The sequence below is a fragment of the Macaca mulatta genome, chromosome 11 (assembly GCF_049350105.2).
Source record: "Macaca mulatta isolate MMU2019108-1 chromosome 11, T2T-MMU8v2.0, whole genome shotgun sequence".
Classification (NCBI taxonomy): domain Eukaryota; kingdom Metazoa; phylum Chordata; class Mammalia; order Primates; family Cercopithecidae; genus Macaca; species Macaca mulatta.
In genome coordinates this window covers 83,532,224-83,558,894 of record NC_133416.1, presented here as the reverse complement: position 1 = coordinate 83,558,894, position 26,671 = coordinate 83,532,224, and the positions used below count along the sequence as shown (strand labels likewise).

Below are 26,671 nucleotides of genomic sequence, written 5' to 3'. Positions count from 1 at the left end.
GCTCTGTCAATCATTTTACATGATCTCTATTATTAAAGAAAGTAGGAAATAATTTATCTTAGGTCTGCCACAGCTAGAAATATAATGAGATTTATAGAGTTTTTTTTTTAAAAGACCTATTTTCAAGCAATTAATACCAGAATTGGTGAATACATGGTATAATGGTATTCCTACTCCAAAGCCTAAACACCTAAACACACAGATCTACATACCACAGCTACCTATTTGCCATCTATATGTACCCTTTAATGGGGGAGGCCTGAAAAGGAACTTTGCATACTTTAAATGAAGCTGTGTGCCTTAATTGGGGGTACAAAAAAAAAAAAACCTCAAGCTTTACAACTATGCTTTGGGTACAGTAGCATCTAATCATATGTGGATCTTTAAATTAAAATTAAATAAAATTAGAAATTTAGCTCCTCAATTACACTAGTCACACCTCAAATGCTCAGTAACCACATATGGCTAGTGGCTGCCACACTGGACAGCTCAGATATAAGACATCTGGCATTTAGAAAGTTCTACTGGGCAGCGCTGCTTTAAAATGAAAAGAGTCAATTTGAATCTTGACTCTCCTATTACCTATAAATTTTTAGCTGTTAGTTTCAATGTTATTAATAGCTACTTTTTTTTTTCGAGACAGAGTCTCTCTCTGTCACCCAGACTGGAGTACAGTGACACGATCTTGGCTCACTGCAAGCTCCACCTCCCAGGTTCATGCCATTCTCCTTCCTCAGCCTCCCGAGTAGCTGGGACTATAGGAGCCCACCACCAGAGCTGGCTAATTTTTCTGTATTTTTAGTAGAGACGGGGTTTCACCGTGTTAGCCAGGATAGTCTCGATCTCCTGACCTCGTGATCTGCCCATCTCGGCCTCCCAAAGTGCTGGGATTACAGGCCTGAGCCACTGAGCCCGGCCATTAATAGCCAGTATTTTTGTTTTTTTTAAAGAGTTGAAGGCCTCACTATATTGCCTAAGCTGGATTCGAACTCCTAGGCTCAATCAGTCCTCCCACCTCAACCTCCCAAGTAACTGGGACTGCAGGCACATGCCACCATGCCCAACTTAATAACTACTTTTTGTTGAGAGTTTATTTGGGCCATTTTAACATTCATAACAATACTAGAAGACAGGTATTGTTGGCTCCATTTTATGAATGAACAAACTGAGGCTCAGACAAATTAATTCCCCAAGACTCAAAATATTAAGTCTTAAAACTAGAGTTCACAGTGGCTTCAGTATTCTTTTTTGTTCAGGGGAGGTAAGATCTACCTCCCAGATTGTGGTAGCAGAAAGTACCTGACAAAGTAGCTGGTTAACAATAGATAGTTAAGAAGATATTTTTGTATGAATAAAGCATTAGAGTGAATGAATGGGATTCTTAACATAACTATTTGGTATATAAGTAAAATTATACTCATCATATTATTTTCCAAGAGCTGAAACTTACTGATTTTCTCATAATTTAGATTTAATCTTAGTTTATTCTGTTAGCTTGAGATGTCTGTAGTTGCTCCTTTGTCTTCAAATATTTTAACATGCGGCCAGGCACAGTGTTTCATGCCTGTAATCTGAGCACTTAGGGAGGCTGAGATGGGAAGATTGCTTGAGCTCAGGGGTTTAAGAACAGCCTGGACATGATAAAACCCTATCTCTACAAAAAATACAAAAATTAGCCAGGTGTAGTGACACATGCCACATGCCTGTTGTCCCAGCTACCTGGGGGGCTAAGGCAGGAGATGCTTGAGCCCAGGAGGTTGACGCTGCAAGTGAGCTGTGTTTGCGCCACTGCACTCTGGCCTGAGAGACGAAGTGAGACCTTATCTCAAATGTATAAATTTGTATATATGTATGAGCATGCAACCAACTCTCTTGTTTTTCAGAACAGTATAAACTTTTACATTTATCATTAAACCTCATACTTGTGGAATTCTGAAGATTTTTATTCTTACCTGAGTAATTTTAGAAAACAAGATTTGTTATTCCTTTCATGATTGAGTTGTGTAACTGAGAACATCAAACAATTTTAACTTTTCCCTACTTGATGCAAAAAATATGAATACTCTCATTTTGGTCACAGGATTTTAGGTTAAATGTCATTTCTTAAAATTCTTAATTGAGCCTGATTAACACAATGAAATACACCTGCCTCATCTCCAGACATTATTTAAAAATAAAGGAGCTGGGCACAGTGGCTTTTGCCTGTAATCCCAGCACTTTGGGAGGCTGAGGTGGGAGGATTGCGTGAGCCCAGGAGTTTGAGACCAGCCTGGGCAACCTAGCAAGACCTTGACTCGCTACTCGGGAAACTAAGGTGGGAGGATCACTTGAGCCCAGGAGTTGGAGGCTTCAGTGAGCTGTGATCATACCACTGCCCTCCAGGCTGAGTGACAGAGTGAGACCTGTCTCAAGAAATAAAATAAGGCAATTCCTCTTTCTCATGCACCTTTTCCTAGGCTTTTTCATTGTATGAATAAGTGAATTGGAAAAGTTGGTTAATCAGATTATCCCAAACAAACTAGCATTTTAAAATGAATTTTTAATTACCCATCTCAACAAAAGGAATTACAACATAACTAATGTGTCTAGTGAGATAAAAGGAATTCTGTTAAAAGGATAAGGGGTTTTTGAGCTCACATCTCTTGATTCTTCAACCATTTAACTACTTGCCTTGTAGGTTTGCTGAATCTGTTACTTGCTTTAAAATATACATTTACCTGGACGGTTAACAAACGTTTCTAAACCAGAATGTCTGATGTGATCACAGTAACTTATCATTATCCTTGTTGTTCCTTATATCTGTAGCATTATATAATTTTCAAAGCAAATTGCAAAGTATTTTCATAAATAAATATCCCATTATTTAAATCTCTAAAGGTCAGATTTTTGATAGCACTTGCAATCTGAGATATAGTCATAAACCTGAAACAATATATTACCAAGTACTAAGTTAAACACTTTAAGTATCATTTAACCCTCAAAGCAACCCTATAAATTAGTAGTAGTATCTTCATTTTACAGATGAAGAAACTAAGACTGACAGATGAAATTAACTTCTCAAAGTCACAGAGCCTATAAGGGGACAGCAGTTAAAGGGGAAAAGAGAGAAGAAAAAGAGAAGGAAAGAAAAAATACAACATGCTAAGCATTCTAATGCCATTTAACAAAGAGGCAAGCAGTAATATACATTAAACTTGCCTATCTTGATGGTCATCCTTAAGAGAGTGGTCAATAAAGTTTATGAAGGAAGGGAAACTTAGTTTAGTAAAATGTCCCCAACAAAAAAATCATTTACATTTTTGGCATTTGAAAGGTGTTTTGATTTAAAAAACTGAGGTAGTAATGTAGAAAAGACTGGAACGTGGTCATTCCTTTTTGTATTTCAGAACTAGACTGCACGTTATGTCAGAGATTCCTTGAGGTATGTGAGTTAAAGATTCCTTGAGGTCGGTTTACCAAGCTCATGTGACGCCCTTCTGGCCTGCTGGTCCCTATGTACAGTAATCTTTTAGGAATAACCAAGCTAGAGCTTAATTGTTAGGGAAACAAATTTGATTTTTTTTAAGACAAGGTCTCACTTTATCATCCGGACTGGAGTGTAGTGGTGCAGTCACTGCTCACTGCAGCCTGAAACTCCTAGGCTCGGGTGATTCTCCTGCCTCAACCTCCCGAATACCTGGGACTACAGGGACATGCCACTATGCCTAGCTAATTTTTGTGTTTTTCATAGAGACGGTGTCTCACCATGTTGCCCAGGCTGGTCTTGAACTCCTGGGCTCAAGCAATCCTCCCGCCTTAGCCTCCCAAAGTGCAGGGATTGCCAGCATGAGTCACCACGCCCGGCCACAGATTTCTTCTTGTTCGTAAAGATAGATCTTAACTTTAAGATACCATATGAACAGTTTTAAAAGATGAGAAATTAATATAGTGAGATAAGTAAGAACATGAAGCTGGGAATTAGATGAGGGTACAAATCCCAGCTCATCCACTTTGTAGCTTTGCGACTTTGGAAAGATATGTAATCTGTTAGTTTTAGTGTCTTCATTAGTAAAAGAGGGATACAACTCTATCTCTTAAGTCTGCTTTGAGTATGTAAATGTTTAACATATACAGTTGATCCTTGAACAACATGGAGGTTAGGGGCACTGACCCTCCACTCCCCTGTGCATATAAAAATCTGCATATAACTTTTGACTCCCTAAAAACTTAACTACTGTAATTGTGTACTGTTGACCAGAAGCCTTACTGATAACATAGTCAATTAACACTTATTTTGTATATGTATTGTATTCTGTATTCTTACAATAAAGTAAGCTAGAGGAAAGAATATGTTATTTAAAAAAAATCATAAGGAAGAGAAAATGTATTTACTATTTATTAAGTGGAAGTGGATCATCAGAAAGGTCTGTCTTTGTTATCTTCACATTGAGTAGGCTAAGAAGGAAGAGGAAGAGTTAGTCTTGCTGTTTCAGGTGGCAGAGGCAGAAGAGGTGGAGGAGGTGGTAGGGGAAGCAAGAAAGGCAGGTACACTCAGTGTAACTTTTGTAGAAAAAAAATCTGCCTATAAGTGGACCTACGCAGTTCCAACTGTGTTGTTCAAGAGTTAACTGTACTTGGTAAATAGTAAACAACCATGAATATTCATTAACTTTTAAGGTAATACTATTAACATTTTTTGTTTAATAGTTTTTAGAAAGTACACTACTGTAAACATTATCCTATTAAGTTGTGGGAAGTAGAATCTCCTAATAATTTTAAGCCATCATATTCCTCTGACAATAGCCATGCCATTTTGTGTTCCCAGGGCCAAGGAGAAGACAGAAACCTGTTTGGCTTGAGGAATGTTATGAAATTGTTTTGGTATCACAATATATGCCATCATCATTGGAGTAATTAATGTGATGTTTCAACTCCAGTTCTTAAAGGAGTAACTTTCCCAAAAGTTTAACTAGGTTGATTTCTACATTGAAAATTGTTTGCATTTCCCTTCTGGTTCAGCCAGTTAATACCATCACCTTAATAGCCCATATTTCATGCCAAGTAGCAGAAGTGTTTTTAGGAGAGATGAGAGAAATGAGCTGCAAGTACCTATTTTATTTTCATTTTATTAATTCATTAGATATTTACTGAGTTCTTTCTTTTCTTTGGGTGATACACACTGGGTATCGTTGACAAATAAATGTGTTATCTGTTCTTATTAATCTAAAAATTGAGGGACTTGTATACAAAGGTGTGTATCCTTGATGATATCTAGTAATATTATGCACATCTGGCCGCTCAACATTTGAAAGCCACCATTTGGATCAGATTCTGCATACTTTCTTGGCACTACTTAGGAGTACTGCTAAGAACTTTAAGTGCCTTCTGCTATGTCTAACAATAGTTAAAAATAAAACTTCTAGAAGTTGAAGGAGTATGTTTAATTTTGTTTTTCCAAAACAAATAGAGCTTTTAAGTTTTGTGCTTTTCTACTCTGGTGAACCTATGTGGTCTCTTTAAACAAGCATTGCATTAGGAAACCTGGGTTCTGATCTCTGCAGTGTTAGTGATTGTTAGTTTGGAAAATCAACCTTCCTGAGCCTCCCTTTCATGATTTGTAAAATGGAGATAAAACAATCTGTTGTGCCTATTTTTCAAGATTCTTGTGAAGATTAAATAAAAATGTGAAGTATAAACTGAAAGTCTGGAAAGAAATTTAAGACATGAATAATTTAGTGAGGAAATCCCACTCACTTGATAGGTAGAAAGTAGTAGATCCTAGAAATATTGGTGTTTACACACTGTACAGATTAGATAGAGTGACTTAATACTGGTTTCTAAAAGTGTTTGTATTTCTTCCTATTGAAGGAGGAGTAGAAGCAGGGCAATATGTGCATCAGCTTGTTAGAATTTGTGTCTTTTTTTTTTTTTTAGAATATTTCAACTGTTAAAAGATACAATTACTTTGGCTACTTTTGTCCTAGGAATAAATAATTATATATGTTCTTAGAAATAGTCTTAAAAAAAATGTAAAATCTACAAATGATCTTACTTAACTTCACATTGTAGGTTTGTATACTGATTAGTTTTAACTTTTTTATATTTATGGATTTAACGTGGATTCATTTTTAAAGACATACTATATAGGGAAAAATTCTATTTGAAAATTGACATTTGCTTAAATCATAGCAATAAATGAGAAAGATGTCACATAGTTTTAACATTAATTTTTATGCTATGTGTAGAAAATCTGAAGGATTTAATTATTTCTCTTCTGTTTCTGTATGATTTCAGTCTGAATCTAAACTTTATAATGGCTCAGAGAAGGACAGTTCAACTTCAAGCAAACTCACAAAAAAAGAATCTCTTAAGGTTAGTTTCCAGTTATTTCTGAAAGGTAATTTACATTGTGCTTTGCATGTGTGTTTGGAAGTAGGCTAATAAGATAAATATATATGTGTGTTCCTAAAGAAAGAAAAAACATCCAGTGGTACAGACAGGCAGGCACACATAGAAAATGTTAATATTTGTATGGTACACTGTGGTCAACTGATAAGGCTGATTGTTGAGTGTCCCAGAGCAGACTGCTTCAGGCCTCAAATGGCAGCTGCAGAGGCTGAGGACTTGATATCTTTACACAGATGTATCCGAACTAGGTATATCATCCCTGTGTTGTGGAACTCCTGATGGGAACTCTGGCACCCATTGAATTTAGAGATTACTAACTCCGGGGTCATGGCCTGACCTTGACCTGCATAATGTTTTAAAATTTTGACCCAACAGTTAATTAAAAGTTCAGCTATCCAATTTCTCTGAGAAATATGTAGCATTGGGCTTACCTTCCTGAGTGGCCATAGAATCTGGAGCTTAAGAAACACTTGCTTTCCAACTGGCTCTGGTTCCTGCCTAGTCTATTTTACCATTTGTGTTCCATGCCTGTTCCTATATATATTTGTATTTGCATCCCATATTAAATCAGATAGATTAATAAAGACCAAAATCTAAAGTTTTGAGGGTATAGAATTATTAAAATTGTATTATGTCTAGTCTGTTTATCATTAAATGCAACTTTTCTGGCATAAGATTTTGTTAGTTTTTAAAAATGTAGTCACTAATAGGTTATCATCACTCTTCCCCTATCCAAATTATAACAACAAAGCAACAATAAGACCTCATTAGTCCACTGCTGATTCCCCAAATGATTAGAATTAACTTACTTATGAAGGTGAAACTTTGATATTTTGGATAAACTAATTTTATAGTTATGGTTTCTTAATTATGTATAACTTACATATTAGTATTGGGAAAGAGAACAAAACTTCAATTGCAAACAGTTGTGGCATTCTTTGTTATCTGAAAAAATTGGTAACAGAGAAGGTTTCTATCAGTAAGAGAATATATTAATAAATATTTTAGAAGCAGTATAGGCCAGTGGTTAAAAGAATAGCTTTGGGAGCTAGTCTGCCTCTGTTTGAATGCTGACTCTACAATTTACTAAATGTGTGATTCTGAGCAGGTTACTCTCTCTGCCTCAGTTTTCTTATCTATAAAACAAGGATAATAATACTTCTACTTCACAAGGTTGTTGTGAGGGTTAAATGAGGTAATGACAATACAAGTAAAGTGCTTAGAACTGTGGCTGGTTCACAGAATGCCCTCAGTGTTAGAGCGCTTATTATTTTAATTTGCAGTAGGAATCCTATGTAACACTTAAAAGAATGAGAATGATACAGACGTGAATACTCTTCAAAAAATGTTTACTTGGGGAACTTTTTGCATGCTAAACACAAAATGTAAATGTTTTATAGGTTGTTACTTAGAAAAGGTCTGAAAAGACAGTGTTTTCCAGAAGATTAACAGTCATCAATTTAGAGGATTGGAATAGGATGGGGTATAATAAAAATGGCTTCTAGCTTTATGTTTGAAATTTTTATTGTGAGATTGTGTTAATGCATTGTGTAATTAAAAAGAGGTAAACTTGGCCAGGTGTGGTGGCTCACGCCTGTAATCCCAGCACTTTGAGAGGTGGGCGGATCACTTGAGGCCAGGAGTTCAAGACTATTCTGACCAACATGGTGAAACCCCATCTCTACAAAAAATACAAAACTTAGCCGGGCATGGTGGCATATGCCTATAATCCCAGCTGCTTGGGAGGCCGAGGCACAAGAATTGCCTTAACCCAGGAGATGGAGGTTCAGTGAGCTGAGATTCTGCCACTGCACCCCAGCCTGGGTTACAGAGTGAGACTGTCTCAAAAAAAAAAAAAAAAAAAGAAGTAAAATTATTTAAAAGATATGTAGAACTGCACTAGTGATCAGAAAAACTAGATTCTAACCTTGGTTGTCTAAGACTAACTCCTCCTGCTAAGAAAAAAAATATATATATATATATAGTATTTTTATTGTCAGATTCTGGAATTCTAAAGCGGTTTAGAATTTTATACTATACTCTCACCATTATAGTATGAAATTCTAAACCTCTTTAGAATACTAGACTATTAGGATAAAAGACAGTGTGGTGATTCCACAAAGACCTAAAGACAGAACTATGCGACCTAGCAATCCCATTACTGGGTATATACCCAAAGGAATGTAATCGTTCTATTATAAAGACACATGCATGTGTATATTCATTGCAGCACTATTCACAATAGCAAAGACATGGAATCATCCTAAATGCCCATCAATGAGAGACTGGATAAAGAAAATGTGGTACACCGTGAAATATTATGTAGCCATAATAAAGAATGAGATCATGTCTTTTACAGAGACATGGATGGAGCTGGAGGGCATTATCCTTAGCAAACTAACTCAGAAACAGAAAAACCAATACTGCATGTTCTGACTTAGAAGTGGAAACAAAATCATGAGAACACATGGACACACAGAGGGAAACAGCCCACACTGGAGCCTTTCAGAGGGTGAGGGTGGGAGGAAGGAGAGGATCAGGAAAAGTAAGTAATGGCTACTAGGCTTAATACCTGAGTGATAAAATATGTACAACAAACCCCCATGACACAGGTTTACCTATATAACAAACCTGCATTTGTACCCCTGAACTTAAAATAAATTGCTCATTTCTGTTGAGTTTTTAGCTTTTCTATTATTTCTGTAAAATAGGTACAAAAGAAAAATTACCGAGAAGAAAAGAAAAGAGCCACAAAGGAGCTGCTCAGTACAATCACAGATCCTTCTGTTATTGTTATGGCTGATTGGTTGAAGGTCAGTGTGTTTTGAATCATGAATTCAGATTGCTGGATGTTCACTTACTGGAATGGAAAAGCCCAGAGTATACCTAAAGCCTGCAAGACAAAAACAACTCCTAAGATGATTGTTTTTCACTGGCAAAGAAACTATTATTGTATTCCCGGAGGTTCTGTGTTCCCATCTTAATGAAGAGAAGGAATCTTAATGTCTTTCTTAACAGTAGCATCAATTACATACAGTATAGCAGTTCTTTTAAAAAAGCTTTTAGATTTGTGTGATATGTTGTCTAATACAATGTGCTGTAAAAAATACGTTGCTTGCTATTCCAATTATTGTTAAGTATTACCGTACACCTAGTATATTATTGAAAAGATGAGACAAATTTAATATAAAAGCTATTTTAAAATAGTTGGATACATAATATATTTTTTAAAAATGAAAATTGTTAATTATCAGACAAGCACACATTGCTGTTTCCGGACCCTATTCTTTTGGCCTTTGGTTATTTTTATTTCCTTTTCTTTCATCCTGGTCACTCTATCCTCTTTCTCATTCTTATCTGAAAGACAGCTGTAGGAATCCTAAGTTTAAGAATGATCTTGTAGGACTCTGACTCACAGGAAATTTTAGCACTTGGCGTGTACCTGAGAATCACTCCAACCCTGAAAACTTTCCACTTTTGCCAAGACTTACTAAGGCCTCTGACCTCGTAAGCCTTATGAGATCTGTCACAGGACTCCCCTCACTAAAATGAGAGTCTAGTGATAGTTTCCCTGACAATTCAGGTAACTAATTCTAGGGTTTTCAATCTTGTGCTAATAACACCTTCCAACTTGTTTTGACTCTACTTAGAAGTGCGTTAGCTCAAGATCTCACTTAGGTTTTTCAGAGTTAAAGCTGCCCTCTATTAAGTCCCCAGCACATTCTCTGGCTGACTTTCTCTACCTTACCTTCCTTCTGATAATTTGTCCTCCGTGTTCTGTTGCATCTCCATGATGCAAAATGTTATTTTAGAGTACCTGTCTTCCTTTCGCCTCTCTTGTCTTACCATTCTTTTACTTATACACATATCTTAGATTTTCTCTTTTCTTCATGCCTGGTTCCAAACTCCTTCTTTCTAAATGTTTCTTGTTGAGAGTTACGGTGGTATGCCTATTTGGGGGATTATGGAATCCTGTATTATTTCATACTTCATGTAGGTGCATTGAAATAACAGATGTTTTACAGTAAATAGAAGTATAATTCTTATTTTTGATCTAAATATTAATATCATTTCACTATTTTGAATTCACTGAATTGCAGAGATACAATTTTAATAGGTGATGGAAATGGAAATTTATAGAAAAAGTAGTTTTAGACTTACTATTGACATAGCGTTAAACCCTAGGATAAGGAACATTTTATGAGAGTATAGGGATTCATGTAACTTGTATTTTAAAATATCCTCCAGTAAATTTATATGGCATACTTTATGTAATTACTGGGAACAAAGTAATTTGAATAAGGTAATTTTAGGGGCTAGGAGGAAATTATTTTCTCTTCCTACCGCTCACCAAATACTTAGGGAATGCCTAGTGTGTGCCAGCAGTGTTTTCAGCACTGTTGATGTGGTAAAGGGGAAAAATTATTTTAAGCAGAATCATCATATACACACAAATAAGATTATAGCCATGATCAATGTTACAAAAAGAAGAATCTCAGTACTAGGAAAGTATATTTTAATGGCCCCAACCTGGTCAGGGAGATTAGGAAAATTATTCTACTTAGTACACTATTTCGAAACTGTTGGCCTGTCTCTCACTAAAATTTAAGTGTCTTAGAAACAAGAGCCGTGTCATTTTCATGTCTGTTTGCTGTGCTTGCCATGTAGTGGCTTTTAAATAAAATATTTAAAGTGTGCATGTTATGGAAATTTTAGATTAAAACATCGTATTTGCAATTTTTTGGTTTGGACCTTGGAGAACAGATCTTCATTTTTAAAATAAATTTATCTTTCTGTAGATTCGTGGTACTCTAAAGAGCTGGACCAAGTTATGGTGTGTGTTGAAACCTGGGGTGCTACTGATCTATAAAACCCAAAAAAATGGTCAGTGGGTAGGAACAGTTCTTCTGAATGCCTGTGAAATCATTGAACGTCCATCAAAAAAGGATGGCTTTTGTTTCAAACTTTTCCATCCTTTGGAGCAATCTATTTGGGCAGTGAAGGTATGTAAGCGCTTGTTATATAGGTGAAAGGTAAAGATGATAATCCATGAATAGAACTGAGATAAATCAATCAAATGAGATTCGTCCTCTGCCAGGACTTATAAATCTGTTGTGCTTTCCAGTGCATTATTCCCCATTCTGCCTCTACTCACAACAAAATGTGCACCAAAAAGCTTTACCTTTGAGGTCTAACTTTTTATATTGCATCTTTTTATCTCTTTTGCCCTTGGGGATTCAATTTGTACTATGTTTTTCAGTTTGTAATTACTAACTCAGCTTTGTAACATTGTATTATATTTATTGTTGTTGGTTTTGTTTTGTTTCCCGCGGCCCGCCCCATGTTTTTTCTCTTTATCAAAATGGTAAGTAGAATTCCCTGGAACAGAAATTGCCTTTTTTTTTTTTTTTTTTTTTTGTGGTCTTTCCTGTAGTGATGCAAAGGTGTGATGGGAAGCCTATTATAAGCAGAAGCAATCTTATTTACTCTTTAAAAAAAATTTTTTTTTTACTTACTTACTCTTGAGAAAGAGACAGGTTTCTTTAAAGATGAAGCATTAATGTTTTTTATAACTGAAAAGCATTACTGTGGCTGGGTGCAGTGGCTCATTCCTGTAATCTCAGCACTTTGGTAGGCCAGGGCAGTTGGATCGCTTGAGCTCAGGAGTTCAAGACCAGCCTGGGCAACATAGTGAAACCGCGTCTCTATAAAAAATACAAAAATTAGCCGAGTATGGTGACATGTACCTGTAGTCCCAGCTATTCAGGAGTCTGCGGTAGGAGGATCACTTGAGCTTGGGAGGTCAAGGAGGTTTCAGTGAGCCATGAGCATGCCATTGCACTTCAGCCTGTGCAACAGAGCAAGACCTTGTCTCAAAAAAAAAAGTATTATACTAACAGAATAAATGAGTCAAGTTTAAGTGGTTTTGTGTATGTATGTGTGTTTTTTAGGCAAGATTTTACTATCACCTAGGCTAGACTGCAGTGGCATGATCATTGCTCACTGCAGCCTGAACCTTCTGTGCTTAAGCAGTTCTCCCACCCCAGCCTCCCAAGTAGCTAGGACCACAGGCACTTGCCACCATGCTCAGCTAATTTTTTAAAAAAAGTTTTGTAGAGATGGGGTCTTTCTATGTTGCCCAGGCTGGTCTTGATTTCCTGGGCCCTCCTGCCTCAGCCTCCCAAAGTGCTGGGATTACAGATGTGAGCCACCATGCCTAGCCTAGTTTAAGTTTTTACAAAATGATCATTGCTTTAGTTTCTGAGAAGGCCAGTTATTGTAGAATAAAGAAGTTAGAATTTCTCCTTTAGGGAAAACCACCTCATCGAGATTACGGTTAACAAAAAGTAGCTTAATCCTTTTTGTGGGGCGGGGAGGGTATTGCTTAATAATGCAATATACATACACCTAGGAAAAAACTTGTACTTTTTAATCTTTATTTCAGTAGCCTGGAGTCACAGCAAGAATAAATTTGGGATTACCGAGTTAGTTCCATTCTGAGGTTAGGTGCTTCCCTCAGGGGAAAGAATTTAAACCCCCGAACCTCTGACATTTATATATTAAGCGATTCTCAAGTGGAGAAAATGACTTTCAAAACCTTTTTAAACAACAACAACAAAATATATGTATACATATACACATATACAAAAATACTATATATACACACATATGTGTGTATGTATATAAATATAGTATTCTACTACTCTTAGGAATTGCAAGCATTAAAATAAATTTTAAGCCATTAATGATTTTAATGTCAAATTTATAATATTTAATTCTTACTATTGGAAGAAGAGAGAAATCTGTATAATTATATAAATACTTCCCACAAGCAAAACCTACTTAGGATATTGTTTAAATATTTTGGAAGCCAGTGTTTATGATTAGGAAATAGTAACAGCTATGAGTTCATGTCAGGTACTTTAGTATTTTACATGAAATCATTTATTTAATTCTCATACCTATAAGGAAGATACAGTTTCTTCCCATTATACACATAAAGAGATTGAACTCTGTTTTTCTAGCATGGAGCCATGATTGAAACCCAGGCGGTCTGATTACATGTCCCACTGTATACTGGTTTTAGGAACTGGCCCATAAATTGTAAAGCTATTTGAAAATGCAGAATATTACGGTATTTGTTAAAGCCATATTAATTTTTTTTCTGTTTTCATTTTGAATCTACATCTTTACTTTCTGACATTTTATGCGTTTTGGAAATCTGTTTTGTTTTTTGACCTGATAACTTTAAAGAACCCTTTGAAAACAACTTAAAAATTAAGCTTTTGTATCAAAATTATATTTTAAATTCAATACTTAGTTTCCTTTCTATTGTGTCTACCTAAGTTTAGCATTGGTGATATTAATTAGTGTTGGTATTGTATACTTATAAAACAACCCTAGCCAACAACAACAACAGAATGTCTTTTTCTTTCATGTTTCTGGAAAAATAAAATCAGCGTATATAGTTGGTGTTTAAAAACAGGTATATGTCATTGGTTTTAAAGTAGAGATTTATTTTTCCTTAGACCCAGTTAAAATTCATTTCTCTTTTTCTTTTGAATTATAATTCTATTTCCAGATGCTTTCTTTAGCCTTCTAGAAATTTAGTATTTCTTATCTCATTAGTTGTATCCATGGGATGGACATTGTTAAGTTAAAATTTGGTTTAATATGGTAAATTGCAGGTTCTTTTTAGTATGTAAGCAATATATAGAGGTAATATTTAAGTGATAATTAATTTGTTCAGTTTTCTGCTAAGGAGATATATTTGTTAGAAAATTTTTCTTAATACTTAACATTTGCATTATCAAGAATGATGAAATTAAAGCTTATTTGCTTTTAGATTATAATCCATACCTGATTTAGATTATTACAGATAATATTGGATAGTATAAAGTTGAGATCTCATAATACTTACTCTCTACCATTTATTTTGTTTATTTTGTTATTAAGGGTCCAAAAGGTGAAGCGGTTGGATCCATTACTCAGCCCTTACCTAGCAGTTATTTGATCATCCGAGCTACTTCAGAGTCAGATGGTAAATATAGTTTTTGATGGATTGGATTTTGGTCTTCATTTTTAAGAGTTTTTTTATGCCGCTTTGTATTATTCTGGGGAAATATATTTTTAGTATGGCATTTGCAGCAGAAGCATGGTAATCGTAAATTGCTTTGAATGCTAAATATATGAGTAACTTAATAGACAAATAGGGAAATCTGATAGAAAGGAAGCATTGTGTGATTTATCAATGAGTTAGCAGTTCAGAGTTTTCTTCTTCATCCTCCATGGACATATTAACACCTTTTAACTTGTTAGTGATCTTTATGGTAACTCATGTTTTATTTTAAAGATACATTTAATACTTTTTATATTTTACTACTAAATGTTACCATTTATGAGACATATACTGTTTTGTTTTGTTTTGTTTTTTTTACATAAGACATTCGAGTACAACCTTTTTTATTCCTCCTTTAATACTTAATTCATGAAGCAAATATGGGGAGAGAAAAACTTAAGTGATATCAAGGTAGCTTTCAAATCTTAATAACAGATTTTGTCCTCACTTTCATGCTTTCATGTTTCGTAGTTTAGACAAGGTTGGTGTAGGGAATCTTGTAACCTTCCAAAGTTTACTTTTATCTGATGTTTTTTTGTTTGTTTGTTTGTTTTTGTGTTTGAGATGGAGTCTCGCTCTGTTGCCAGGCTGGAGTGCAGTGGCACGATCTCAGCTCACTGCAACCTCCGACTCCCTGGTACAAGCCATTCTCCTCTCTCAGCCTCCTGAGTAGCTGGGACTACAGGCACACGCCACCATGCCCAGCTAATTTTTGTATTTTTAGTAGAGGCAGGGTTTCACCATGTTGGTCAGGATGGTCCCACACTCGACCTCATGATCCGCTTGCCTTGGCCTCCCAAAGTGCTGGGATTACAGGCGTGAGCCACCACACCTGGCCTCAGATGATTTTTTTTTAATTAAAATATAGGTATGAGCTTTCAATATGAAAATGCTTTACTTGACTGATACTCCCAGCAAATCTTGAAGTGATATATATGAAAATTAAGAGCCCCAAATATAAGTGAAAAGTTTTCTGCTAATTCACTTTTAAATTTTTATTTAAAAAATAAAACTATTAATGTTTCTCTTAACTAATATGGCAGTTAATAGTAGCATTATATAGGCATTTTCCTGACTTAAAAAGTTTCATACATACAGGTAGAATGGATGTTAATCTTAAGGATAGACCTTCTATTATCAAAAACAGTTACTTCAGATAGTTTGTTTATAGTAGAACCATAAATCCTCCAGTATATTTTATGTACCTTGCTTGATACCTTCAAATTATACTGCTTGTTAATGTCCTAAGATTTGAAAAATAAAGTATGTTTATTTTAGATTGGGTATACTTTCTAATGCATGCTGTATACTATTCATTTATCAGTGGTTTGTACCTGCTTAGTATGTGAAAAGCATTTGGAAAACTGAAAGATTACATTAAAAAGTTCTAGCAGATGTTATGTTCAGATTAACTTTTCTAGTGCATGTTTCTCAAAGAAATAGTGGTAACAGGGTAAGTTAAGATGCATGCTAGTTTCATAGTTTTAAAAATTATACTGCTTATGAATCTGTGTTCATTTAGGAAGGTGCTGGATGGACGCTTTGGAGCTGGCTTTGAAATGTTCTAGTCTTCTTAAACGTACAATGATCAGAGAAGGAAAGGAACATGACCTAAGCGTTTCATCAGATAGCACACATGTAACTTTCTATGGCTTACTACGTGCTAACAATCTCCACAGTGGTGACAACTTCCAGTAAGTAGATATTGCCACTGATTTGGTAATGTTTCAGAGACTGTGCTGTTCACAAAATTAGTTGGCAGGCCTAGAATTTTAGTAGTGTATCTAGGACTGAAATTTGCATATCTTCCTGTTATATGGCCTAAGACTGGCTTAAAATTTGTTTAGCTGCTGTAATCAGGTGTAGAAATGTATTTCCTTAGGGATTCCAGCCAATGTGATTTACTTTATCTTTCCCAAATATAGCCATGCTAATTATTCACCTTGTCTGTGCATGATGTTTCTTCTATTAAGAATGATTTCTGCCTGATCTTCAAGATCAGTCTCAAATATTACATCATATGTGAAGCTTTATAACTATGAGACATAATCTGTCTTTCTATAGAGTAACACGTTTTTAGTAATGGCACTGGACTTACTCTACCTGGTATTTGTGAAATTCATTTATATCCTGTTTGGAATGAAACTGTATCCTATTTGTGGTTTTATTCCCTGAAGCATTTATTGTAGTTAACACTAAAAAAGCATTTCTCCAAGGAAACTGGGCAGTAGTGCAAAGACTTTCTTGAGATTCAGGTCTTTTTGTTGCTTTGCAGGAAAAACATCAGACTTTTCCATTTCCTCCCTTTCCCCACCCCTTGGCTTCTGCTCTGTAGTTACTTTCATCAGCATTGAGGTTGCTCTTCTCAAAGTTAGACTGCTATTCTCCTCTTCTCCATGTAGCCTGATTTAAACATTGCTTCCCTATCCTTTTGCCTGTTTCTTTTTTTTTCTCTCTCTGTATTACTTTAAAAAAATGTTTAGAGCCAGGGTCTCACTCTGTTGCCCAGGCTGCAGTGCAGTGACACAGTCATAGCTCACTGTAACCTGGAACTCCTGGGCTCAAGCTGATCTTCCAGTCTCAACCTCCCCAGTAGCTAGAACTACAGACCTGTATTACCACACTGAGCTGGCTTGCTTATTTATTTATTTATTTATTTATTTATTTATTGAGACATAGTCTCACTATGTTGCCCAGGTTTTTTGGGTTTTTTTTTCTTTTTTTCCCCACTCTCTTGAAAATCTCCATTACCTGACCTTTTATCTTATTTCTTTGCAGACCTACAATATGGAGCTTTATCTTAATCCCAAATACCTGGTGCCTGAGTGAGATAGGATGGAATGGGGTGGGCTACTGACAGAGGAATGGGTATTTGTTGGAACCTCTTTCCAAGACTTTCCCCTTTTTGTACAGACTATTTACCCTAATCACTTTAAGTGAGAATAGGGTAGATTCAGCAAAACTTACTTGATTTTAGTCCATAGGTTCATTTCCTTCAGCTGAAATTTTCATTTTTAATTCTCTGGATTTTTGCTCAGGATTAAACCTTTCAGACGGATAGAATTTAATATAATTGTTTACCATTTACCATTTTCATATCTTTTTCTTGGGCTCATGAGGTGACTTTGGAAACCTCCATATACGGGTGGAAAGTCATAATTTATTTGAGTTCAGTTGAGAATCGGATTATCTGGACCTGCATTTTTTCTTCATACCATAGGTGACAGTGAGATTGATGGAAGTGTTGCTGTTTGAAAAACTAAGAAAAATATCTAGCAAGAAGTCTAAAATTTTGGTTTTGGAAGATTTTAGTCCCAATTGGTAGAGAGGCAAAGAGCTCAGAGTATCATCTTTTCACATTTCTCCAGGTTTTTAACTTTTCTATGCCTCTGTTTACTAATCTGTAAAATGCGAATAATAATATTACCTATCTCATAGGGTTATTTTGAAGATTAAGTGAATTAACACTATATAAAACACTTAGAACACTGTCTGGCACATAGTAAATTCTCAATAAATGTTGTATATAATTTTTATTTATGAATTGAGCATTGTTAACATCCTTTATTCTTCCTCCTAAAAATTCTTTCCCTTAAGGTTAAATGATAGTGAAATTGAACGACAACATTTTAAGGACCAAGATATGTATTCTGATAAATCTGATAAAGAAAATGATCAAGAACATGATGAGTCTGACAATGAAGTGATGGGGAAAAGTGAAGAAAGTGACACAGATACATCAGAAAGACAAGATGACTCATATATCGAACCCGAGCCTGTTGAGCCTTTAAAGGAGACTACCTACACCGAACAGAGCCATGAAGAACTTGGAGAGGTAGAAGTCTGTTATTTTTAGAGATTCTGAATTTTCATATTCTTGGGAGTTGTTAAATGAAATTGAAGATATTATTTGCTTCATCTATTGCCTATTTTTCTGTGATAGAATGTGATATTTTAAAAGTTGCACACATATGAAATATATTAGGATTTACAAACAACTAAACACAAATACTCACATAAATACCAATATATTCCATTAAATTTAAAGTTTACATTTTCTTCAAGCTTGATTTTGAAGTAGGATATTGCTTGATGTCATTGCCAGTGCAAAGTAAGTTGCAAGGAAGCATGAGTTTATAACTTTGTTATTGCCAGTGCATCATGGAAGTAAATGCAGTGTAAAATAATAGGCTATAATATTTTTCTACTGGATCTCTTGTATATATTGTTCACTTTGATGTCTTTTTCAGCTACCCTTTTTACCTAAGTTTTATAGCTATAGATTTTATTACTTTTTGTTTCCACATTTAAAGAATGCTTGGAGTAGTCCTGAAAAGAATTCATATTTTCAACATTAGCTGGCTTGTTTACATATCTGTCTGAAATAAATGTAATGTTTTGGTAATTTTCATTAATTGATAAAGGCAGGTGAGGCTTCTCAAACAGAAACTGTGTCTGAAGAAAACAAAAGCCTTATCTGGACACTATTGAAACAAGTCCGTCCTGGCATGGACCTATCCAAGGTGGTTCTGCCTACATTTATTTTGGAACCCCGTTCTTTCCTGGATAAACTTTCAGATTACTACTATCATGCAGATTTCCTCTCTGAGTAAGTAGATTCTTATTTCTTAAAATAGACAATACTTCATGATTTTAGAAGCTGTCAAGAGTACTATTTTCAATTATCATTCCTTTCCAAAATCAGGCTCTAATGATACATCACTCTGTGTTCTCTACCACTTCTTAGTAAGAAGCATATTTAATACTTTGCTATAATGTTACCGTTTATGAAGTGAAATTGAGATATCATAAGCTTGAGGAAAACAAGAATTCTACCCTTTACTGAACACTGGTGTTATAGGCTCCTTAACCTCAGTTCACTAACCTAACACAGAGAGAGGTGATTGGCATCATTTGTTCTCCTCTATGAAAGCCCTTGTTCAGTCCCATCCTGGGGCCTCTGTTTTTGCTCATACTTACCTGTCTGCATGCTTGTGAGGTATGTATGGCTTACCAGAACTAAAATGCCGTGCCAGTTGCTAGCTTTTGGAACAAATCCTTCTTTTCTTTGCTTCTGAAGCTGCCAGCTGATCCTGAGTGTAATTTTGAAGAAGGCACACCTAAAGGAGGCAGAGGAGGTGCTGTCCACCTCTGTCCCAGCAATTTCTTGGAAAACCAGTAAACTTTGCAAGGAACAGCAACTTTATGTCCATGCTTCCAATTCTTACTTACCTGATGCCCGTATTCTACCAATAATAGTGTTTCAAGGCACTGTGCTTTCTATGCCACTGATATCTGGCCCTGTGACCTGATTTTTAGAATCTTTATCGATACTAGTTTCTGTCTATAAATTTCATGAGCGAACATTGAAAAAAATAATAAGCTGAGTCAAAAGATAATCGATAAACTGGGAAATTTTTGCAAATTTCATCATAGACAAAATGCTTAACCTCCCTAAAAAAAGCTTTTAAAATTTGAATGAAAATGATTCTATAGAAAAGGAAACCTATAGAAAAAGGAGTGGAAGAAATTACCGGGCAGTTGGAAAATGAAGAAATAGGAACAGTCCTTAAACATGTAAAAACCTCATGCAAAATAAGGAAAATGTACATTTGAATTATAGTAAGTTATTGTTGTTTTTCCATCACATTGACAAAAAGTCAAAAATCTTTTATATCCTAGTTCTAATATCTTCTGCACTTTTATCTGTCTGGAAATTCATTTCTCTCAGAATATAAGGCAAATTCCTGTGAATCACAAGATCTTGAGAGATGCCCCCTGTCCCAAATAGAAAGATTGTACTTTTCTGGCATTACACACTGTTGCCAAGGTTGTGTTGGCAACCAGGGGTGATCATGCACTACCATGCGCAGTGCAGACTAGCACAGCACCCTGAAGGTAATCTGGCAGTATTTACCAAAAGTATAGATGCATTCATCATTTGATACACTAATCTCACTTCTGGGAATAACTCCTACAGATATAATGCCACATATACAGAATGGCATATACACAAGATCGTTGCAGCAGTGTTTGTAATAATAAAACATTAGATATAACTCCAGTGTCCAGCACAGTGTACTGATTAAATAATATGTGACACATCCACCCATATAAGGAAGAATTCCATAAACTGATCTGGAGGGACCTCCAGAATTGTGTGTGAAAAAAGCAAGGTGTACAGAAGAGTATGTATAGTTTGCAAACCTTTTTGAAGAAAAACAGGACTGTTTATTTATATATGCTTGTTTATGCCTAAAGAAAACTTAGAAGTAAACTTTTTTTAAAAGTTACCTATAGAAGGTAAGTAGGAACAGTGTGGAGAGATGGGGCAGTAACAAGACATGTGTACCTCTTTATATTGCTTTGACTTTTGAACTATATATATTTAATTTTAAAATAAAATTGCAGAATAAGGGAATTTAAACCAAGATGGACAGAGAGCAATCAGAGGGTTGCTACTCCAGAAAAACACAAGCTTTCAACTTAGCACAATTGTCAATAAGCCTAGGTCTGTGCTCTTCTGTCTCACATCTCATTTTTTAAAAAATCACCACATTGGACTGTCAGACATGCTTGTGAAACATAAATGCCTTTTTGTAAATAAGGGTATAGTAACTACATTACAAACAGAAAACAACAATAACAAAAACAACTTCTCAGTAAAATTTACTTCAGACATACACAATCAGGTTTTTGCAATGATTACAACAACAGCAGAATTGTATGGGGGGCAGCTGAGTCATGGCTCCTACAAACTTCTTTAAAGTGAAAATTACTCTTTGATTATCCATTATTCTGGTTGAGTTTTTATTCTGGAAAATCAGTTGATAGTACACAAGAGCAGGTTGAAGAATAAAAATAGGTTAAAACCTTCTGTATTGATTTAATTATTTTGACTCTGCTTCATATTTGTAATTTGAAACTTCTGTGTTTTGTACTAAGGACTGCATACCCATAAAATCCTATATTTAGATAAGTACTTTGCACAAAAGAGGCTAACGTCAACGTATGTCCTCCCCTACATGCACTACAGCACCCACCAGTTACCATTGATCTACTCTAACATCAACAACTGAGAATGGACTCAACCAAGTAAACATTAGTCCTTCACTGACATATGAGGCTGAAGACTTCTATCAGAATTGTTAATGAGGCTGCTTGGCCACTGCCTATCATTGCAAATGCTAGAAATCACACAGTGCATGAATCCAAAATCCATTTTTATTTTTTTCAATCACAATTTTCACAGAGCCACTAACAACATCTCAGGTTCTGCAGAATCCCAATTCAGAAACCTTGGTTTGGAGAGTTTCCAAAATCTACTTTAGCGAAGACCCGGGCAGTGTACCAAAGAGTGGGAAAATGTGACCAGGTTAAGAAAAACAGAAATGGATTTACATGGTTGAAAATTGATTACATGCTTGTTTTGTCATCCATTTAAAATAAGAATTATGTTTTCCAATCATATTTCATACTCGGTTATTAGTTAATAAATGTGAGAGAGAATTTGTGATTTATTTTATAAAATTTTTGTTTACCATTTTGTGTTTTAGGGCTGCTCTTGAAGAAAATCCTTATTTCCGTTTGAAGAAAGTAGTGAAATGGTATTTGTCAGGATTCTATAAAAAGCCAAAGGTAATGTTTGTTTGTATTTTATTGTCTTTAGTGTTTTATGAGTGCTTTATATTTTATGTAATCTATAGATTGTTAACAATTACATTACTGGGCTTCTTTGACTTAGCAAAATTGCAGAATACCTGATGATTTAGACCTGTATTATGATTGAAGTCGTTTAATTTTATTTAATGTAAATTTTATTTACTCTGAAATTTTATAAGGATGGTTCCCACATGGTACAGTTAAACCCATTTTGACTAGTTTAAGCTATTTTGAATCCTTTGTATTTGTAATTTGAAATTGCATTTTTTTTTTAAACCAGGGACTGAAGAAACCTTATAATCCTATACTTGGTGAGACTTTTCGTTGTTTATGGATTCATCCCAGAACAAACAGCAAAACTTTTTATATTGCTGAACAGGTATTAGAAATGCATGTATGGAAACAAAACTTATCTGGAAGTTACTGGAATATTTTTATAGAAAATATTTACTCAGTAAACTCACTATTATTTAGCCTTTCTTACTTGTGCACATTTGGTAAACATTTAACCTTTTAGTATTAAATACTACTAAATGTCATATTCATAGGTATTATTATTACACTCATGGAATCCTTTGACCAAAAATAAATATTTATTTTTCCTTTGCTATACCCCCTGCCCTTTTTTTAATGTTTATTTTTTGGCCGAACTCGTATTTCCAAAGCAACTTTTGATCATGCTCAGAATTATTCAGTGGTGTGGCATTCATTTGTCTGGCATTCAAAGTCCTCTATATCTTTTCCAAATTTATCTCAAATTAATACCTTTCTAGTTCTCCACAGTAGTCAAACCTGTGCAGTTCATGACTAGGTAACCTGATCTCACACTTTCTTACCTCATTTTTAAATTTAATTCTCCCACTCCAGTATTTCTTCTTAGCTATTCTTTATCAAAACAAACCCTGACTCACTTATCCTTCATGATCCAAATGACTGCAGCTCCCAGTGATTTTTCCCTTCTCAAACTTCTGTATTGTTTTTGTGATTATCCATTAAGCTATTATTTTAACATTCGTATCATTTACCTTTTTACAGAATATTTATTTTCCTAATTGAATTGTTAGCTTCTTTAACTCCCTCTTCTCCCCTGTGATACCTCTCTTTTTGTTGTATACAGACAGAAAATATTTTAGTTTTTAAACTTTCATTAATTTGAACTCATATACATCCATAATCATGACTTTCAGTCTTCTGTCTGCATAAACTTGAGGAATATGACATTCTCTTTCAATAACAGTGGCTCCTTTTTATGGTAATTCTCACTTTGAGTGTAAGGAGAATGAGAAGACCGTGTATTCTTTGGAAAACCTTCTTCTAGAGGTTTTGATAACCCCCTCAAGTCAAAACCACTCATCTATATTAAATTTTTTAAAAGTCAATGATTTAATTCTTCATGAAATTAAGAAGCTTGAGATGCTGATTTTAGTTTGTCTCATGTAAGAGAACATAAGAGGTAAATATATTGTTGAAGGCATTAGATTATTAAATAACGTGTTTTTTATTTTTGTTTCTTATAGTCATTCAGTAATCCCTATGAAGACTAATCACTATATTAGTTATCAATTGCTGTCTAAAAAATTACTGCCAAAACTGAATGGGTTAAAGCAGTATTTATTATTTCATATGATGAGGTTCAGGAGTCCGAGATCTGCTTAGCTGGGTGGTTCCGGCTCAGGATTTCTAATGAGCTTGCAGTCAAACTGTCAGCCAGCTTTGCAGTCATCTACAGGCTTGACTGGACAGGAAGATTCATGTCCAGGTTCATCACATGACTGTTGACAGAAGAACTCAGTTCCTCATCACATAGGCCTCTCTATAGGGTTTTTCACAATCTCAAAGATGGCTTTTCAGAACTAATGATTGAGAGATCGGCAGAGAGAGCCCCCAACGTGGAAGGTGCTTTGTAACCTAATTTCAGAAATTACATAGTATCACTTCCACACAAACCAATTTCAGTACAATATAAGAGGGGCTTATGTGAATACCAGGAGTGTAGGTCTTACTAGGAGACAGGAAGCTGGTTACTATAACCATCAATATTTAATTTTACTGCTTATTAAATGTTTTTTCTTACTCATTATAAGACTTGAACTTTTGATAATGGCACAATAATATGCTTATCTTTTTATACTTTATATAAACATGTTTTTATATTTTATATATGCATGTTTTTTCTTGTGTTTAATAGGTGTCCCATCATCCACCAATATCTGCCTTTTATGTTAGTAATCGAAAAGATGGATTTTGTCTTAGTGGTAGTATCCTGGCTAAGTCCAAGTTTTATGGTGAGTTTCCCCCTGTCCCAACTTGCACCCATTCCTGGGAGGTATTATTTTCCGGTGAGCTTTTATTTAGTAAGTGTCATGGGCTATTTGCAACATGGAGTTTGTCATTTTAAATATCATCTTTCCTTGAATAATGGCTTTTTTCTGCCCACTCATAAAGGTGTGGCTTATGTATTCATCACATATATGTAAATATATCATAAACATCACTTATGAAAAGACAGAATGATTGCCCATTATAGCCCTTTAGTGCATAAAGTATTTCTTTTGCCTTTAGTCTGACCAGTTTTTTGTGTTTCATCTCAGTGTATCTAAGGGATCAGTCTTTCTATTGTAGTCTTTGAACAGAGAGGAAGAATTCAAGTATGTTTAGGAGACCTGGCCCAGGGTCAATCGGTAAATATATTTAACTTTGGACTAAATAACATACCAAAAAAAACTGTTTGCAAAGTACAAGGGAAAATAGAGAAAAGGTTATAGTAGGAAACATTAATACAAAAACTTTGACAGTTCAAACAAATCATTGCCAAAGCTATATACCAGTAAAACATATATAACCTTAAAATGCTTTTATATAGTGTTTTAAAATGTTTAAATGAAGAACAATTAAATTTCAACCAAAGAATTTTAAACCTGAGTGAAAAAAATTATTATGATAAAAAAGGAAAAATAAAGTATGTAAACAGAAATCCAAGGTTTGGTTACCTGAGCATGTGGTGAGCCATAGTTAAGTCTGCCACAGGGATATCTAAGAGTAGTTTTTGATCAGGAACCTGGTATGTGTTATATTTCTTCAAGGTATCTTTTATTTCCCTTGATGTTTGTTTTCATTTGGTTTTGGGGGTTTTTTTGTTTTGTTTTTTTAACCTTGTTTTGTTTAAGATGGTGATTGCTTGTTTTTTTTTTTCCCCCTTAAGTTTATATGTATTTTATATTTGATATATTTCTTACCTACTTCACCTTTCATCCCTCCATTCTTCTACCCTGACTATAGTATAAATGGCTTTTCTGAGTGTGTGTTCTAACTTTATAGAAATTTTTATTGAGTACAAGGTGCATAGCTTGCTTTCTGGGATTACTTCATCAGTGGGCCTTTTTTCTGTGTTATGGTACAATTTATATACATCAGAGCTATCTGTTCCTTTATAATTTGAAAGAGTCTATTAAATCTAGAATGAATTTAAGATTGTCAGAATTGGTTAACCTATAGGTAAATTCAAAAGACATTTTTTCTTATTTTTTCCTTTTAATACATGTAACTGTTCAAAACAGAAATGTCAGCATTATCTTGTGAGTTTTATAACATATGCAGATTTAACACACGTAACTGTAGTATATAAGCCTGGAAGAGAATGGACCTAGAAGTAGTAAAATTTTCTTTTCTATATAAAGTGGTAAAAGATTAACTGTAAGTGAGTACAATGGCACAATCTCGACTCACTGCAACCTCTGCCTCCCGGGTTCAAGCAATTCTCCTGCCTCAGCCTCCCTAGTACCTGGGATTACAGGTACCCACCACCACGCCCAGCGAATTTTTGTATTTTTAGTAGAGATGGGTTTTCACCATGTTGGTCAGGCTGGTCTTGAACTCCTGCCCTCAAGTGATCCACCCGCCTCAGCCTCCCAAAGTGCTGGGATTACAAGCATGAGCCACTGCACCCAGCCAACTGTGACATTTTGAAGATAAATATTGTAATCCCTAAAGCAGTGGTTCTCCTCAGGAGACATTTGGCAATGTCTGAAGACATTTTGGGTTCTCACAGTTAGGAGATCCAGTAGGTAGATGCCAGAAATGCTGCTAAACATCCTACAATGCACAGGATAACTCCCTACAACAAATAATTATCCGGTCCCCTAAATGTCAGGAATGCTACCATTGAGAAGCCCTACACTAGAGCAAACACACACGAAGAAAAATCACCACCAAAAGGTATAGGCAAAAAGTCAGTAAGAAAATTAAAATGAAATTATTTGAAAATTTTAAACAATAGTTTAAATAATTTATAAAAGAAACAGGAAAGCCCAATCAAGGAACAAAAATCAGAGGGGACAGATAGAAAACACATAGCAAAATGATAGACCAAAACCCAATAATATGATTGTATCAGTCTTAATGGCCCAAATAATCTCATAAGACAGTGATTATCAGATTAGCTAAAACAGCAAGGACCAACATACCTTAAATGTAGACACACAAATAGGTTGAAAGTAAGTGGAA

At 35.0% G+C, this 26,671-nt stretch overlaps 1 protein-coding gene across 22 annotated transcripts in view; it reads left to right on the top strand.

Moving 5' to 3' along the window:
• OSBPL8 (oxysterol binding protein like 8) overlaps nucleotides 1-26,671 on the top strand; it is a 220,619-nt gene that overhangs the window by 161,890 nt on the left and 32,058 nt on the right. For all 22 annotated transcript variants that reach the window (XM_077952327.1, XM_077952326.1, XM_077952324.1 and 19 more), the window contains 10 exon segments: nucleotides 6,274-6,351; nucleotides 9,099-9,200; nucleotides 11,187-11,390; nucleotides 14,344-14,428; nucleotides 16,029-16,200; nucleotides 18,104-18,341; nucleotides 18,931-19,115; nucleotides 22,063-22,144; nucleotides 22,449-22,547; nucleotides 24,357-24,453. In XM_077952327.1, the coding sequence (XP_077808453.1) occupies nucleotides 6,274-6,351; nucleotides 9,099-9,200; nucleotides 11,187-11,390; nucleotides 14,344-14,428; nucleotides 16,029-16,200; nucleotides 18,104-18,341; nucleotides 18,931-19,115; nucleotides 22,063-22,144; nucleotides 22,449-22,547; nucleotides 24,357-24,453 (1,342 nt within the window).